This window comes from Anomaloglossus baeobatrachus, chromosome 8 (assembly GCF_048569485.1).
Source record: "Anomaloglossus baeobatrachus isolate aAnoBae1 chromosome 8, aAnoBae1.hap1, whole genome shotgun sequence".
Taxonomy (NCBI): Eukaryota; Metazoa; Chordata; class Amphibia; order Anura; family Aromobatidae; genus Anomaloglossus; species Anomaloglossus baeobatrachus.
Genome location: NC_134360.1, coordinates 80,643,016 through 80,661,440, shown reverse-complemented (window position 1 = coordinate 80,661,440; position 18,425 = coordinate 80,643,016). Strand labels below are relative to the sequence as shown.

The 18,425-nt window shown below is 51.7% G+C and overlaps 1 protein-coding gene across 3 annotated transcripts in view; it reads left to right on the top strand.

The window, feature by feature from the left end:
* Positions 1-18,425, top strand: part of TRIOBP (TRIO and F-actin binding protein) — a 116,481-nt gene that overhangs the window by 62,420 nt on the left and 35,636 nt on the right. For all 3 annotated transcript variants that reach the window (XM_075321840.1, XM_075321839.1, XM_075321838.1), the window contains exons 7-9: positions 8,719-8,805; positions 12,143-12,290; positions 12,584-12,698. In XM_075321840.1, coding sequence (XP_075177955.1) covers positions 8,719-8,805; positions 12,143-12,290; positions 12,584-12,698 — 350 coding nt within the window. The remainder of the gene's footprint in view (positions 1-8,718; positions 8,806-12,142; positions 12,291-12,583; positions 12,699-18,425) is intronic.

Sequence of the window (18,425 nt, the reverse complement as noted above, 5' to 3'; positions counted from 1 at the left end):
CTCCGCTGTTGGGACAAGCGGACTTCCTCCTTGCACAGGCTAGTGGCTCTGTCGCCACAGACCAGGGGCTCCCTTCAGTGGTGGCTTCGGCCCCTCTCTCTGTCTCAGGGGCGCTCCTTCCTGGCTCCGTCCTGGGTGATCCTCACCACGGATCCCAGTCTATCCGGCTGGGGAGCGGTATGTCTCCACCACCGAGCGCAGGGCACTTGGACTCCGTCCGAGTCAGCCCTCTCAATCAATGTGCTGGAAACCAGAGCTGTGCTTCTAGCTTTTCACCACCTATTGGCGGGCAAGCACATCCGAGTCCAGTCAGACAACGCGACAGCGATTGCCTACATCAATCACCAAGGCGGGACACGCAGCTGCCTGGCAATGTTGGAGGTTCAACGCATCCTTCAATGGGCGGAGGACTCCAAGTCCACCATATCCGCAGTCCACATCCCAGGCGTGGAAAACTGGGAAGCAGATTATCTCAGCCGTCAAACCGTGGACAGTGGCGAGTGGTCCCTGCATCCGGCAGTGTTTCAGTCAATCTGCCGCAAGTGGGGCACTCCGGAAGTGGATCTAATGGCATCCCGGCAGAACAACAAGGTTCCGGTTTACGTGGCTCGCTCCCACGATCCTCAGGCCTTTGCAGCGGACGCTCTGGTTCAAGATTGGTCCCAGTTTCGTCTGTCCTACGTGTTTCCCCCTCTAGCTTTCTTGCCCAGAGTTCTGCGCAAGATCAGAATGGAGGGCCGTCGGGTCATCCTCATTGCTCCGGACTGGCCCAGGCGAGCTTGGTACCCAGACCTGCTCCATCTGTCCGTAGAGATGCCGTGGCATCTTCCGGACCGTCCAGACCTTCTCTCACAAGGTCCGTTTTTCCGCCAGAATTCTGCAGCTCTCAGATTGACGGTGTGGCTCTTGAGTCCTGGATCTTGACGGCTTCTGGTATTCCTCCTGAAGTCATCTCCACTATGACTCGGGCTCGGAAGTCTTCCTCGGCCAAAATCTATCACAGGACCTGGAGAATTTTCCTGTCCTGGTGTCGCTCTTCCGGCCATGCTCCTTGGCCTTTTCTTTGTCGCTCCATTTGGGAGACCCAGACAATTGGGTGTATAGCTTCTGCCTCCGGAGGCCACACAAAGTATTACACTTTAAAAAGTGTAACCCCTCCCCTCTGCCTATACACCCTCCCGTGCATCACGGGCTCCTCTGTTTTATGCTTTGTGTGGAAGGAGGCACACATCCACTCATGCATTCTCATATTAGTTATATCGGTTGGAAGAAAAGTGGGCCCCCACGGGGCCCCCGGCATGTTCCCTTCTCACCCCACTAAGTCGGCGGTGCTGTTAAGGTTGAGGTACCCATTGTGGGTACAAAGGCAGGAGCCTCATGCAGTTTTCCTTCACCATCCCTTAGCGGCTCTGGGAGAAGTGGGATCCTGACCGGTCATCCATTCACTGGGACCGGGCTCCCTCCGCAGCCCCTGTGGGAATCTGCTGGACAGGAGTCTAATCATCCTCAGGGACCGGGCCCTGCATCTCTAAGGTACTCTGTGTCCCCATGGGGGATGTGCATGGAGCGCCTTCATTCCGAACGCTGCAGCAGCTGCTGATTTGTGAAGACCGGCGGACTTCCGCGCCGACCGCGCCTGTTTGTCGGCCGCGGTCTTATATTTAGTCCCCGGCTTCATTGCGGCCTAGTAGCAAAACTCCCGCCCCCGGGCCTGTCAGGGGTAAGAGCGGGACTGCCGACCTGACGTCGGATGTGAGGGCCGGAGCATCCTGTATGTTTCCTCCCCCCTCACTGTTCACTGTGGGGACCCCAGATTGCCGCACTTTTTTAGCGCCGCCAACGGCTCCACTCCTCCCCAGAGAGCTCCGGCAGCCATTTCTTTGGCATTCTGCCGGTGGAAGATTACCTGGAAAGAGCTCTACAACTCTGGGAGACCGAAGGCAGGGAATCTGGAGGACACACGCTCCGCTTTTTAGCGGTCGGTAAGCCACACCGGTCACCCGGTGCTGGTCCCCTTAGGGCGCCGGAATAGATACTAACTATAGTATCTATTCCGGCGCCCTAAGGGGACCAGCACCGGGTGACCGGTGTGGCTTACCGACCGCTAAAAAGCGGAGCGTGTGTCCTCCAGATTCCCTGCCTTCGGTCTCCCAGAGTTGTAGAGCTCTTTCCAGGTAATCCTCCACCGGCAGAATGCCAAAGAAATGGCTGCCGTAGCTCTCTGGGGAGGAGTGGAGCCGTTGGCGGCGCTAAAAAAGTGGCAGACCATTTGTCCATAGACTGAGCCATGGATTGTGAAAGTGACTCAGAGTTTCTCAGCAAAAACTGCAAACTCTGTCCCTGTCGCCTGGACCGGGTGAGCAGGGGGGTCTACCCCTGTTTTGCTTGCTCAGCCGGAGCCTCGGTCACTAGTAGGACCCTCGGCTCAGGTAGACCCCCCTGCTCACCCGGTCCAGGCGAACAGGGACAGAGTTTGCAGTTTTTGCTGAGAAACTCTGAGTCACTTTCACAATCCATGGTTCAGTCTATGGACAAATGGTCTGCCAAGCTGCTAGAAGCTTTGCAGTCCAGACCGGTCCTTACACAGGCCCCGGCCCCTGTTGGATCGTCGCCTCCAGGCCCCTCTCTGTCCGCGCCGCAGCGCCCCCCAGGGGGGGCACTAGGTCTCACGTGGAGGACTCCTGCCCGGACCACAGTCCCAGACCAGCTAAGCGGGCTCGCTGGGAATCTTCCCCGACTTCTTCACGCTGCTCGGGTTCCCAGCTTGAGGACTCTCTGGAGGACGAGGCGGACGTCGCAGCTCAGGGCTCTGACCCCGACGTTTCTCTCAATCTTGATACACCTGAAGGGGACGCCATAGTAAATGACCTTATCTCGTCCATCAACCAGGTGTTAGATCTATCTCCCCCACCGCCACCTGTAGAGGAGTCGACTTCTCAGCAGGAGAAACACCAGTTTCGGTTCCCTAAACGTACACGGAGTGCATTTTTCGATCACTCTAACTTCAGAGATGCTGTCCAGAAGCCCAGAGCGGTTCCGGACAAGCGCTTTACTAAGCGCCTTACTGACACACGTTACCCCTTCTCCTCTGACGTAGTTAAGGGTTGGGCTCAGTGTCCCAAGGTGGATCCTCCAGTCTCTAGATTGGCGGCTAGATCTGTGGTATCGGTTGCAGACGGCTCATCGCTAAAAGATGCCATTGACAGGCAGATAGAGCTTTTGGTGAAATCCATCTATGAAGCCACGGGCGCGTCTTTTGCCCCGGCTTTTGCAGCCGTATGGGCACTCCAAGCTATCTCAGCTTGTCTGGCTGAGATTAATGCGGTCACACGTAATTCTGCCCCGCAGGCTGCGTCTCTGACTTCTCAGGCGTCAGCTTTTTCTTCCTACGCCATGAACGCAGTTCTAGACTCTGCTAGCCGTACAGCGGTGGCATCCGCTAATTCTGTGGCAGTCCGCAGGGCCATGTGGCTGCGCGAATGGAAGGCAGACTCTGCTTCCAAGAGGTTCTTAACCGGTTTGCCGTTTTCTGGCTACCGGTTGTTTGGCGAACGATTGGATGAGATTATTAAAGAATCCAAGGGAAAGGACTCCTCCTTACCCCAGTCCAAACCGAAGAGACCTCCGCAACGGAAAATACAATCGAGGTTTCGGTCCTTTCGTCCCTCCGCCAAGCCCCAATCCTCTTCGTCCAACAGGCCGGAGAAGGGCCAGAGGAACTCCTATGCGTGGCGGGCTAAGTCACGCCCCCAAAAGACCGCCGGAGGCAATGCCTCCAAGGCGGCCTCTTATGACTCTCGGCATCCCCGAACCGCATCCTCGGTCGGTGGCAGGCTCTCCCGCTTTTGCGACGCCTGGTGGCCACATGTTCAAGACCGATGGGTGAGAGACATTCTGTCTCACGGTTACAGGATAGAGTTCAGCTCTCGTCCTCCGACTCGTTTTTTCAGAACCTCTCCGCCCCCCGCGCGTGCCGATGCTCTTTTTCAGGCGGTGGACGCTCTGAAGACAGAAGGAGTTGTGATCCCTGTTCCCCCCCCAGGAACACGGTCGCGGCTTTTACTCCAACTTGTTCGTGGTGCCAAAGAAGGACTGTTCATTCCGTCCCGTTTTGGACCTCAAACTACTCAACAGACATGTGAGCATCAGACGGTTTCGGATGGAATCTTTCCGCTCGGTCATCGCATCGATGTCACAAGGAGACTTCCTAGCATCGATCGACATCAAGGATGCTTATCTCCATGTGCCGATCGCACCCGAACATCAACGCTTTTTGCGTTTCGCCATCGGGGACGAACACCTTCAGTTCGTGGCATTGCCTTTCGGCCTGGCGACAGCCCCACGGGTGTTCACCAAGGTCATGGCATCCGTTGTGGCGGTCCTACACTCTCAGGGCCACTCGGTGATTCCCTACTTAGACGATCTTCTAGTCAGGGCACCTTCTCAGATGGCGTGTCAAAACAGCCTTACCGTCGCTTTGGCGACGCTCCAGCAGTTCGGGTGGATCATCAACTTCCCAAAATCCAAGTTGACACCGACCCAATCACTGACTTACCTCGGGATGGAGTTTCATACACAGTCAGCGGTAGTCATGCTACCGCTGGACAAACAGCTCTCTCTGCAGGCAGGGGTGCAATCTCTTCTTCGGGGTCAGTCACACCCCTTGAGGCGCCTCATGCACTTCCTGGGGAAGATGGTGGCAGCGATGGAGGCAGTGCCCTTCGCGCAATTCCATCTGCGGCCACTCCAGTGGGACATTCTCCGCAAATGGGACAGGAGGTCGACTTCCCTCGACAGGAACGTCTCTCTTTCCCTTGCAACCAAGACGTCACTTCAGTGGTGGCTCCTTCCCAACTCTCTGTCGCGGGGAAAATCCTTCCTACCCCCAACCTGGGCTGTGGTCACCACGGACGCGAGCCTGTCAGGGTGGGGGGCGGTTTTTCTCCACCACAGGGCTCAGGGAACCTGGACTCCGATAGTCATCCCTTCAGATCAATATTCTGGAGATCAGGGCAGTGTATCTAGCCCTATTGGCTTTTCATCGGTGGCTGGAGGGCAGGCAGATCCGTATCCAGTCGGACAACGCCACTGCCGTCGCATACATCAACCACCAAGGCGGCACTCGCAGTCGTCAAGCCTTCCAGGAAGTCCGACGGATTCTGCAGTGGGTGGAAGCCACAGCTTCCACCATCTCCGCAGTTCACATCCCGGGCGTAGAAAACTGGGAAGCAGATTTTCTCAGTCGTCAGGGCATGGACGCGGGGGAATGGTCTCTTCACCCAGACGTGTTTCGAGAGATCTGTCGCTGCTGGGGAACGCCGGACGTCGATCTCATCGCGTCACGGCACAACAACAAAGTCCCGGCATTCATGGCACGGTCTCAAGATCACAGAGCTCTGGCGGCGGACGCATTAGTTCAGGATTGGTCGCAGTTTCGACTGCCTTATGTATTTCCTCCTCTGGCGATGCTGCCCAGAGTGCTGCGCAAAATCAGGTCCGACTGTCGTCGCGCCATTCTCGTCGCCCCAGATTGGCCGAGGCGGTCGTGGTACCCGGATCTGTGGCATCTCACGGTGGGCCAACCGTGGGCGCTCCCAGACCGCCCAGACTTGCTGTCACAAGGGCCGTTTTTCCATCTGAATTCTGTGGCCCTCAACCTGACTGTGTGGCCATTGAGTCCTGGCTCCTAGCGTCCTCAGGGTTATCTGAAGATGTCATTGCCACCATGAGACAGGCCAGGAAACCAACGTCCGCCAAGATCTATCACAGGTCTTGGAGGATCTTCTTATCCTGGTGCTCTGATAAGGGTTTTGCTCCCTGGCCTTTTGCCTTACCCACTTTTCTTTCATTCCTTCAATCCGGAATGGACAAGGGTTTGTCTCTCGGCTCTCTCAAGGGACAAGTATCGGCGCTATCCGTATTTTTTCAAAAGCGTCTAGCCAGGCTTCCGCAGGTCCGCACGTTCCTGCAGGGAGTTTGCCACATAGTCCCACCTTACAAGCGTCCGCTGGAACCCTGGGACCTTAACAGGGTGCTAACGGCTCTTCAGAAACAACCTTTCGAGCCGCTGCGGGATGTCTCTTTATCACGTCTTTCACAGAAGGTGGCATTTCTAGTGGCAGTTACATCGCTCCGTAGAGTGTCGGAGCTGGCAGCGCTGTCATGCAAAGCCCCCTTCCTGGTTTTTCACCAGGATAAGGTGGTTCTGCGTCCTGTTCCGGAATTTCTCCCTAAGGTGGTATCTCCTTTTCATCTCAATCAGGATATCTCCTTACCTTCATTTTGCCCTAATCCAGTTCACCAATGTGAAAAGGATTTGCACTCATTAGATCTGGTGAGAGCACTCCGGTTCTACGTGTCTCGCACGGCGCCCCTGCGCCGTTCAGATGCGCTCTTTGTCCTTGTCGCTGGCCAGCGTAAGGGTTCGCAGGCTTCCAAGTCAACCTTGGCTCGGTGGATCAAGGAACCGATTCTTGAAGCCTACCGTTCTTCTGGGCTTCCGCTTCCTTTGGGGCTGAAAGCCCATTCTACCAGAGCCGTGGGTGCGTCCTGGGCATTGCGGAACCGGGCTACGGCTCAGCAGGTGTGTCGGGCAGCTACGTGGTCTAGTCTGCACACTTTCACGAAACACTATCAAGTGCATACCTATGCTTCGGCAGACGCCAGTCTAGGTAGGCGAGTCCTTCAGGCGGCGGTTGCCCACCTGTAAGAGGGGGTCGTCTTCGGCTCTTTTTTATCGAGGTATTCTTTTACCCACCCAGGGACTGCTTTTGGACGTCCCAATTGTCTGGGTCTCCCAATGGAGCGACAAAGAAGAAGGGAATTTTGTTTACTTACCGTAAATTCCTTTTCTTCTAGCTCCTATTGGGAGACCCAGCACCCGCCCCTGTTCCCTTCGGGCTGTTTGTTCTTTTGTGTACACATGTTGTTCATGTTGAATCGTTCTTTTGGTTCATGGTTTCAGTTCTCCGAACATCCTTCGGATTGAATTTACCTTAGACCAATTTATAAGTTTCCTCCTTCCTGCTTTTGCACCAAAACTGAGGAGCCAGTGATGCACGGGAGGGTGTATAGGCAGAGGGGAGGGGTTACACTTTTTAAAGTGTAATACTTTGTGTGGCCTCCGGAGGCAGAAGCTATACACCCAATTGTCTGGGTCTCCCAATAGGAGCTAGAAGAAAAGGAATTTACGGTAAGTAAACAAAAATTCCCTTCTTTCCTTGCCGACCCTTCTGTCCTTTCTACAGTCCGGTCTGCAGCTAGGACTATCACTCAATTCCCTCAAGGGACAAGTCTCTGCTCTGTCAGTGCTGTTCCAGCGGCGTATCGCCCGGCTGGCTCAGGTCCGCACCTTCATGCAGGGCGCGTCTCACATCTTTCCGCCTTATCGGCGGCCCTTGGATCCCTGGGACCTCAATTTGGTCCTCACGGCCTTGCAGAAACGCCCCTTTGAGCCTCTTAGGGAGGTTTCTTTCGTCTTTCACAGAAAGTGGTCTTTCTAGTGGCCATAACTTCCCTCAGGAGAGTCTCTGATTTGGCTGCGCTCTCTTCGGAGTCACCTTTTTTTGGTTTTTCATCAAGACAAGGTGGTTCTCCGTCCGACTCCGGACTTTCTCCCTAAGGTGGTTTCTCCTTTCCACCTTAACCAGGACATTACCCTACCTTCCTTTTGTCCGGCTCCTGTTCATCGCTTTGAAAAAGCGTTGCATACTCTGGATCTGGTGCGGGTGCTCCGGATCTATGTGTCTCGCACCGCTGTTCTTAGGCGGTGCACCTCTCTTTTTGTGCTAACCACAGGTCGGCGTAAGGGCCTCTCGGCTTCTAAGCAGACCTTAGCTCGTTGGATTAGGTCGGCCATTTCCGATGCCTACCAGTGTACTCAGGTGCCTCCCCCACCGGGGATCAAGGCACACTCGACCAGAGCTGTCGGTGCCTCTTGGGCTTTCAGGGACCAGGCTACGGCTCAGCAGGTCTGTCAGGCTGCCACTTGGACTAGCCTGCATACCTTTTCAAAGAACTACCAAGTGCATGCTCATGCTTCGGCAGATGCGAGCTTGGGCAGACGCATCCTTCAGGCGGCTGTCGCCCATTTGTGAAGTTAGGCTCCGCCTACTTCTCAGTTTTTCTGTTTATTCCCACCCATGGACTGCTTTGAGACGTCCCAATGTCTGGGTCTCCCAAAGGAACGATAAAGAAAAAGAGAATTTTGTTTACTTACCGTAAATTCTTTTTCTTATAGTTCCGTATTGGGAGACCCAGCACCCTCCCTGTTGCCTGTTGGCAGTTTCTTGTTCCGCGTGTTATCACCGGCTGTTGTCGTGGACAGAGTCTCTGGTTGTTCCGGTTCTTGCTCTGTCTTTACTTGTGGGTGGCTATTCTCCTTCAGCTTTTGCACTAAACTGGCTAGATCTGGTTATCCAGGGGGTGTATATGCTCAGAGGGAGGAGCTACACTTTTTAGTGTAGTACTTTGTGTGTCCTCCGGAGGCAGAAGCTATACACCCAATGTCTGGGTCTCCCAATACGGAACTATAAGAAAAAGAATTTACGGTAAGTAAACAAAATTCTCTTTTTTTTTCCTTGTGTGGATAATTGGAGCATCATAGAACCAATCCATGATACCAGTGTAGATGAAGCTATAGTTTTTTGTTTTTGTTTTATTTTACCAGTAGTTGAAGATTTTTCTGGTTATGAATTACTGTGTATTTCTTCTATTTAGATCCAGAGTTTAAAGATGCAGCTGGAGAAGGCGAAGAAGGAAACTGTTACTCAGAAAGGAGCAGGCGAGGGGGGTTATATATCTCAGGTAAGTTACCCGTGGATAGCATGCCTGACATAACGTATTATAGGAATATTATTTCTCTTACATTTGCTGTGCTGCTATATGGTTAGTATTTCATTGAGATTAGTATTAACCCCTTCAGCCCCCGGGTGCTTTCAGTTTTTCCGTTTTTGTTTTTTGCTCCCCTTCTTCCAAGAGCCATAACTTTTTTTTTTTTTTTATTTTTCCGTCAATCTTGCCATATGTGGGCTTGATTTTTGCAGGACAAGTTGTACTTTTAAATGAAACCATAGTGTTACCATATAGAGTACTGAAAAACTGCAAAAAGAAGTGTGATCGCGCAATAGTTTTTGGGATATTTTATTCACCATGTTCACTATATGGTAAAACTGATGTGTTGTTGTGATGCCTCAGGTCGGTGCGAGTTTGTAGACATCAAACATGTATAGGTTTACTTGTATCTAAGGGCTTAAAAAAAATTCACAAGCTTGTCCAATAAAAGTGGCGTACGTTTTGCGCTATTTTCCGAAACCCGTAGCGTTCTCATTTTTTGGGATATGAGACTCAGTGACTGCTTATTTTTTGCGTCTCGAGCTGACTTTAACTGTACCACTTTTGTACAGATGCTAGGTTTTGAGCGCCTGTTATTGCATTTTGCATAAAACTTGCAGCGATCAAAAAACGTAATTTTGGCGTTTGGAATTTTTTTGCTGCTTTGCCATTTACCAATCAGATTAATTTTTATATTTCGATCGGGCATTTCTGAACGCAGCGATACCGAATATGTGTATTTTTTTTATTAACCTTTTTAATATTCAATGGGGTGAAAGGGGGGTGATTTGAACTTAGGTGTTTTTTTTGTTTTTTTTTTTTTTTTTTATTTTACTAGTCTCCCTAGGGGGCTATATGAATCTACAATCCAATCACTCTGCCCTATCTGCTGATCACAGCTACACAGCTGTAAACAGCAGATATGCTCAATTTCTGCTTCACTCGGCTCCGGGCCGAGTGAAATCTAAAGTGACTCATGATAGCTACAGGCGTCATCACATGACCCTGTGCTACTATGGCAACCACCGAAAGTCACGTGATCACGCACATGACTTCCGGTGGGAGGGCGGTAAGTGAAAGTAATGGCCGCGCGCATATACATCTTGCTGCCAGACTTTGGCAGCGAGATGTAAGGGGTTAAAAGTTGCAGGTGGAAGAGATTCCACTCGTAACTTGCAGGCGCACATGTCAGCTGTTAAAAACAGCTGATATGTCCGCGGATCTCTGCGACCTGCCCGTGGCAGGGGGCAGGGGTTAACCTCACACGATCCATGACTGATATATCCGTCATGGGTCGTGAAGGGGTTAAAAGGTTTTTCCCAGTAAATCTGTGATATGCCTGTTGTATGATCATTGGGACCCATCAGATCCCAAAGTCTTCTTGTTAAATCAGTGCTGCTCATGTGTTAGCACCTCTCCATTCTCATCTCTGGTACCGTTGGTGCTATGTCAGGGAGTCCCTTAAAAGTGAATAAAGTACTGGCTTTCACGCTAGGTATGCGAGTGAACAGCAAAAAGGGAGACCAGGAAAGAGGGGAACACTGTTTCTAGGGAAGGGGAGACTGTGATCCCTGATAAAACGTTCTGAACCTATACGCCAAGCAGGATACCTAGACCCTAGCTGACTGGAACTGGGCCTTAGGTAATGATCAGAAGGGATGAGCACTAGTCAACCCCAGTAAGTCCTAAAAAACACACAGGGAAAACAGGGTAAAAAAAACAAACAATTTGTTCTCTGTCATCTTGGAGATGACACCAACAACCTGTTTCTAGGAGATTACAAGCTGCTTGCAATCTAGACCGTAAAGAAAACGATTACTAGGACAAACCAAGGATAATGCAGGTATATAAAGACACAGGGAGGGGATAATGATTAGCAGCTCAAAGGTAAAGTTATCTACAGCATCCTAAAATGGAAAGAGTTAACCCTAACAGAGATAATACATAGAACTCCATGCACACCACATAAGAAGGAATGGTATATCAAGGAGCAGTTTGTGCCGCCAAACAGTGACCTTCTGCAGCTGGACACCACAGGGTTGTCTGTCGCCCGTGACACTTGTCTGACTAACACTACCTACAGTGGGGTCCCAGTGTCCGGACCCTCCAGCAGTCCTACATTAATCACCTATCCTGCTCCTGTATCTAGTAGGACAGCCCTACTATGTCACAATAGGAAATATTTCAGCAGCGTCACCTTACATTGCATTTGCAGAAATTAAGAGGGGGCACATGGTGGATCAAATATGGCACACTCAGGCAAACCTGTTTGTTTTGTTTTTTTTTTTTTTGTTACCCCACATCATGGATGGCATAAACTTCTTCTTTTGCGCACATCCATAGGAAGTTGTCACTGCAGTTATAAAGTACAAATTGTTCATGATTTGACTCCTATCCGGCTTTTGATATGATTCATTTGGCAAATGCGCCCTCCTCCGTACACGCAACAACAAAAGTCTAAAAAATTCATACTGACTAGTAGCATCTAGTAGAAGGTTTTTTGTTACCAGGAAGGATAAATAATTTCTTCATGCAGAATCCTCTGTCCTGTGCCTTCTCATTGTCACACAAGCTTTCCTGCTCCAGCCCTGTTTATTTTTCCCATCATCCACACTGCAGCGATGCCCTCAGACTATTCTGATAGCTAACGGCGCCACCTAAAGGCATAAGGAAGAAAAACAATAGACTAAAATGCGCACTAAAAATTCACACCAGCAATTAGGGTGTGTAGATTATCTCGTCCGCACTTCTGTGCAGTTTTCTTATAAACACTTAAATGAATGGAGCAAAATTAGAGCAGAAATGCAAAAATGTCTGGACTTAATGGAAACTGCCACTCGATACCAAACCTGGAGTGGCATGAATCCGAGCTGGGATGCATGATTACTGCAGCCAGGGTTTGAGATGAAACATAGTCTGAAGAACCGGCCTGGGACTATAGGGAAAGACAAGGAGTCCAATTGGGTCTCTGGTTGGTTCATTACACATAGGACAGATCCGTCAATTGACTACAGCGGTGTGGGGAGAAGCCAGGCCCGAGACTAAAGGGTATGTGCACACGATCAGGACCCGCTGCATCCTGAACGCGACTGGTCCTGACCTGCGTGGCCACTAGTCTCCTCCGCAGGAGACCACAGTTGCTCATGCCAACGATTCTTAGGCATTTAGGGGAAAGGAGACACTAGTCCATCCAATATGTCCATGATTTTCGGATCTTTTAAACATTACATATTTACAATATTGCCTGAAAGTGGTGCGGTCCTCTGACTTGGTGGAGTAAGCTCACATTCCCCTTCATTCTGTATTGTAGGAGGCTTGTGAGAACAGTCTGTCTCAGATGGAGAACTCACACAAGCAGCTTTTATCTGAACTCCAGAGACACCATGAATGGGAGATCCAGAGACTGCGGCAGGAGAAGGACCAGCTGTTAGCGGAGGAAACTGCAGCCACGGCATCCGGTACGGCGAGGCATGGAAGCCGTGTGTTTTATACTTTATTGTAGTATGGTAATTCGTGCCTTGAAGGCTGACATGTAGATATGTCAGTGAGGCCTATACCTCCTAACCATATTCTGCAACCCCAATTAGACAAATAATGTATTGTTCAGTCTTCTTATTGATTTAACTTATGTCATGTCAATGTTAACCCAACAGCTGAGACTAGATTTCCAGACTGATGTCCACTGTGCATTGCTAATTATGAAGGGTAACATGTATTCATTCAGATTTTATTATCCTCTTCTTTTCCACAGTGATTGAAGCCATACGGGCTGCTCACAAGGAAGAGCTACAAAGAGAAGTGGAGAAAGCTCGGACATTTCAACACGGCGGCTCCTCAACAAATGAGATGATCCGGCGGCAGCACCAGTATGCACTTATTCTTAGTTTTTTATTTAATACTTACACTTGCGACATCACAATTTTATTCCATAAAGCGTCCAATTGGTGTAGAAAAGTACTGTATTTCTTTGTCGCTCCATTGGGAGACCCAGACAATTGGGTGTATAGCTATGCCTCCGGAGGCCACACAAAGTATTACACTAAAAGTGTAAAGCCCCTCCCCTTCTGCCTATACACCCCCCGTGCTCACGGGCTCCTCAGTTTTTATGCTTTGTGCGAAGGAGGCAGACATCCACGCATAGCTCCACAGCTTGGTCAGCAGCAGCTGCTGACTAGGTCGGATGGAAGAAAAGAGGGCCCATAACAGGGCCCCCAGCATGCTCCCTTCTCACCCCACTTTGTCGGCGGTGTTGTTAAGGTTGAGGTACCCATTGCGGGTACACAGGCAGGAGCCACATGCTGTTTTCCTTCCCCATCCCTTAATGGGCTCTGGGTGAAGTGGGATCCTAATCGGTCTCCAGGCACTGGGAACGTGCTCCCTCCGCAGCCCCTGGGAATCTGCAGGATAGGAGCTGGGTATCGTCAGGGACAAGGCCCTGCTACTATGAGGTACTCTGTGTCCCCGTGGGGACCGCGCATGGAGCGCTTGTGCCAGACACTTTCCAGCACTGCTGGGTGTGTTAGTGCGCCGGGCATGGAGCGCTTGTGCCAGACACTTTCCAGCACTGCTGGGTGTGTTAGTGCGCCGGACATGGAGCGCTTGTGCCAGACACTTTCCAGCACTGCTGGAGGTGTTAGTGCGCCGGGGGACTACCGCGCGGCCGCGCTTATTGCCGGCCGCGCTTATAACTTTAGTCCCCGGCTTCTGCGGCCTAGTGTCGTTTATTCCCGCCCACAGGCCTGCCAGTCAGGGGAGGGGCGGGACGCTGCACGGATCGTCAGCGGAGGGCTGGAGCATACATTAGTATCCTCCTCCCTCCTCACTCAGTACAGTGGGGCACTGGATTCCCGCACTTTTCTTGGGCACGCCCACGGTCTCCTCCTCCCCACAGAACGCCGGCAGCCATTCCTGTCAGCGATTCAGACGCTGGAGAGGAGAGACAACACAGGGAGACCCAGGCAGGGAATCTGGTGACCACACAACCGCTCTGAGCGGTCGGTAAGCAGCACCTGTGGTGCTGGCCCCACTGAGTACCGAAGTGTGTATATATATATATATATATATATATATATATATAGATAGATAGATAGATAGATAGATAGATAGATAGATAGATAGATAGATAGATAGATAGATAGATAGATAGATAGATAGATAGATAGATAGATATAGAGATATATATATATCTCTATCTATCTATCTATCTATCTATATATATATATATATATATATATATATATATATATATATATATATATAGTCTTATAGGCTATACATTGCACTGTACGGTCGCTCTGTTGATTTTTGGCTATATACCCTCTTGGTTGTTCTCAGAGGAGACAACATGTCATCTGCAAAAAGCAAGGGTGCCAAAGCACAGGCGTACTTTGCAACCTGTACCTCATGTACAGCTGTACTACCGGCAGGTTCCACTGACCCTCATTGTGTGCAATGCTCGGCCCCTATGGCACTTACTCAGCCGGAGCCTCTGCTACAGGTGGCCCAGGTGGATCCACCTGCTACCACTGTCCAGGTGACAGGGACGGAGTTTGCAGCCTTTGCTGACAAACTGTCTGAGACTATGGATAAATGGTCTGCTAAAATACTGGAAGCATTGCAGTCCAGACCGGTGATTCAGGCCCCGGGCTCTATCCAATCCTTGACCCCTGGTCCCCCTCAATTGGAACAGCAAAGTGCCCCGGGGGTAACCCATAGGTCCCAGGGTGAGGTCTCTGACACGGACCGCAGTCCCAGGCCGCCCAAGCGGGGTCGCTGGGAAATTCCCTCCACTTCATCACACTGTTCAGGGTCCCAGCAGGACTCTCTGGAGGATGAAGCGGAGGTATCAGATCAGGATTCTGATCCTGAAGCCGCTCTCAACCTAGATACACCTGAAGGTGACGCCGTAGTGAATGACCTTATAGCGACCATCAATCAGGTGTTGGATATTTCTCCCCCAGCTCCTCCAGTTGAGGAGTCTGCTTCTCAGGAGAAATTCCGTTTCAGGTTTCCAAAGCGTACATTAAATATGTTTCTGGATCACTCTGACTTCAGAGAGGCAATCCAGAAAAACCGTGACTGTCCAGACAAGCGTTTTTCCAAGCGCCTTAAGGACACACGTTATCCCTTCCCCCCCGAGGTTGTCAAGGGCTGGACTCAGTGTCCTAAGGTGGATCCTCCAATCTCCAGACTGGCGGCTAGATCCATAGTTGCAGTGGAAGATGGGGCTTCACTCAAAGATGCCACTGACAGACAGATGGAACTATGGTTGAAATCCATCTATGAAGCTATAGGCGCGTCTTTTGCCCCAGCATTTGCTGCCGTATGGGCACTCCAAGCTATCTCAGCTTGTCAGGCGCAGATTCATGCAGTAACACGTACATCTGCCCCGCAAGTGGTGTCCTTAACCAATCAGGCGTTGGCGTTTGCGTCCTACGCCATTAATGCTATCCTGGACTCTGCGAGCCGTACGGCGGTGGCATCCGCCAACTCGGTGGTACTCCGCAGGGCCATGTGGCTACGTGAATGGAAGGCAGACTCTGCTTCCAAAAAGTTCTTAACCGGTTTGCCATTGGCTGGCGACCGCTTGTTTGGTGAGCGATTGGATGAAATCATTAAACAATCCAAGGGAAAGGATTCATCCTTACCCCAGTCCAAACCAAACAGACCTCAACCACGGAAGGTACAATCGAGGTTTCGGTCCTTTCGGACCGCGGGCAGATCTCAATTTTCCTCGTCCAAAAGGCCTCAGAAAGATCAGAGGAACTCCGATGCATGGCGGTCTAAGTCACGTCCTAAAAAGACCGCCGGAGGAACCGCTCCCAAAGCGGCCTCCTCATGACTTTCGGCCTCCTCAAACCGCATCCTCGGTCGGTGGCAGGCTCTCCCGCTTTTGCGACGCCTGGCTGCCACAAGTAAAAGACCGATGGGTGAGAGACATTCTATCTCACGGTTACAGGATAGAGTTCAACTCTCGTCCTCCGACTCGTTTCTTCAGAACATCTCCACCCCCCGACAGAGCCGAGGCTCTTATGCAGGCGGTGGGCACCCTGAAGGCGGAAGGAGTGGTGATCCCAGTTCCTCTTCAGCAACGGGGTCACGGTTTTTACTCCAACTTGTTCGTGGTGCCAAAAAAGGACGGATCCTTCCGTCCCGTTCTGGACCTAAAGCTGCTCAACAAGCATGTGAAAACCAGGCGGTTCCGGATGGAATCGCTCCGCTCCGTCATCGCCTCAATGTCCCAAGGAGATTTCCTGGCATCAATAGACATCAAAGATGCTTATCTCCACGTACCGATTGCGCCAGAGCATCAGCGCTTCCTGCGCTTCGCCATAGGGGACGAACACCTTCAGTTCGTGGCACTACCTTTTGGCTTGGCAACAGCCCCACGGGTCTTCACCAAGGTCATGGCAACAGTGGTGGCAATCCTACACTCTCAGGGACACTCGGTGATCCCTTACTTAGACGATCTACTTGTCAAGGCACCCTCTCAAGGGGCATGCCAACACAGCCTGAACATTGCTCTGGAAACTCTCCAGAGTTTCGGGTGGATCATCAATTTTCCAAAGTCAAATCTGACACCGGCCCAATCACTGACATATCTTGGCATGGAGTTTCATACTCTCTCAGCGATAGTGAAGCTTCCGCTGAACAAACAGCGTTCTCTACAGACAGGGGTGCAATCTCTCCTTCATGGTCAGTCACACCCCCTGAGGCGCCTCATGCACTTCCTAGGGAAGATGGTGGCAGCAATGGAGGCAGTTCCTTTTGCGCAGTTTCATCTGCGCCCACTTCAATTGGACTCAGAGTCCTCCCTTCAGATCAATGTTCTGGAGATAAGGGCAGTGTATCTTGCCCTAAAGGCGTTCCAGCCGTGGCTGGAAGGCAAACAGATCCGAATTCAGTCGGACAACTCCACAGCGGTGTCATACATCAACCACCAAGGCGGGACACGCAGTCGGCAAGCCTTCCAGGAAGTCCGGCGGATTCTGCTATGGGTGGAAGCCACAGCCTCCACCATATCCGCAGTTCACATCCCGGGCGTAGAAAACTGGGCAGCAGACTTTCTCAGTCGCCAGGGCATGGACGCAGGGGAATGGTCCCTTCACCCGGACGTGTTTCAGGAGATCTGTTGCCGCTGGGGCATGCCGGACGTCGACCTAATGGCGTCCCGGCACAACAACAAGGTCCCGACGTTCATGGCACGGTCTCAAGACCACAGAGCTCTGGCGGCAGACGCCTTAGTTCAGGATTGGTCGCAGTTTCAACTCCCTTATGTGTTTCCTCCTCTGGCACTGTTGCCCAGAGTGTTACGCAAGATCAGGGCCGACTGCCGCCGCGCCATCCTCGTCGCTCCAGACTGGCCGAGGAGGTCGTGGTACCCGGATCTGTGGCATCTCACGGTCGGCCAACCGTGGGCACTACCAGACCGACCAGACTTGCTGTCTCAAGGGCCGCTTTTCCATCTGAATTCTCTGGCCCTGAACCTGACTGTGTGGCCATTGAGTCCTGGATCCTAGCGTCTTCAGGATTATCTCAAGAGGTCATTGCCACCATGAGACAGGCTAGGAAACCAACGTCCGCCAAGATCTACCACAGGACGTGGAAAATATTTCTGTCGTGGTGCTCTGCTCAGGGTGTTTCTCCCTGGCCGTTTACCTTGCCCACTTTTCTGTCCTTCCTTCAATCCGGATTAGAAAAGGGGTTGTCACTAGGCTCCCTTAAGGGACAAGTCTCTGCGCTCTCTGTCTTTTTTCAGAAGCGCCTAGCCAGACTTCCACAGGTACGCACGTTCCTGCAGGGGGTTTGTCACATCGTACCTCCTTACAAGCGTCCGTTAGAACCCTGGGATCTGAACAGGGTGCTGATGGTTCTTCAGAAACCACTGTTCGAGCCAATGAGGGATATCTCTCTCTCACGCCTTTCGCAGAAGGTGGTTTTCCTAGTAGCAGTCACTTCGCTTCGGAGAGTGTCTGAGCTAGCAGCGCTGTCATGCAAAGCCCCCGTCCTGGTGTTTCACCAGGACAAGGTGGTTCTGCGTCCGGTTCCGGACTTTCTCCCTAAGGTGGTGTCCCCCTTTCGTCTCAATCAGGAGATCTCCTTACCCTCTTTTTGTCCTCATCCAGTTCACCAATGTGAAAAGGATTTGCACTTGTTAGATCTGGTGAGAGCACTCAGATTCTACATTTCTCGTACGGCGCCCCTGCGCTGCTCGGATGCACTCTTTGTCCTTGTCGCTGGCCAGCGTAAAGGGACACAAGCTTCCAAATCAACCCTGGCTCGGTGGATCAAGGAACCAATTCTCGAGGCTTATCGTTCCTCCGGGCTTCCGGTTCCCTCAGGGCTGAAGGCCCATTCTACCAGGGCCGTGGGAGCGTCCTGGGCTTTGCGGCACCAGGCTACGGCTCAGCAGGTGTGTCAGGCGGCTACCTGGTCGAGCCTGCACACTTTCACCAAACACTATCAGGTGCATACCTATGCTTCGGCAGATGCCAGCCTAGGTAGGCGAGTCCTTCAGGCGGCGGTTGCCCACCTGTAGGACGGAGCCGGTTGCGGCTCTATTATGAGGTATTATTTACCCACCCAGGGACTGC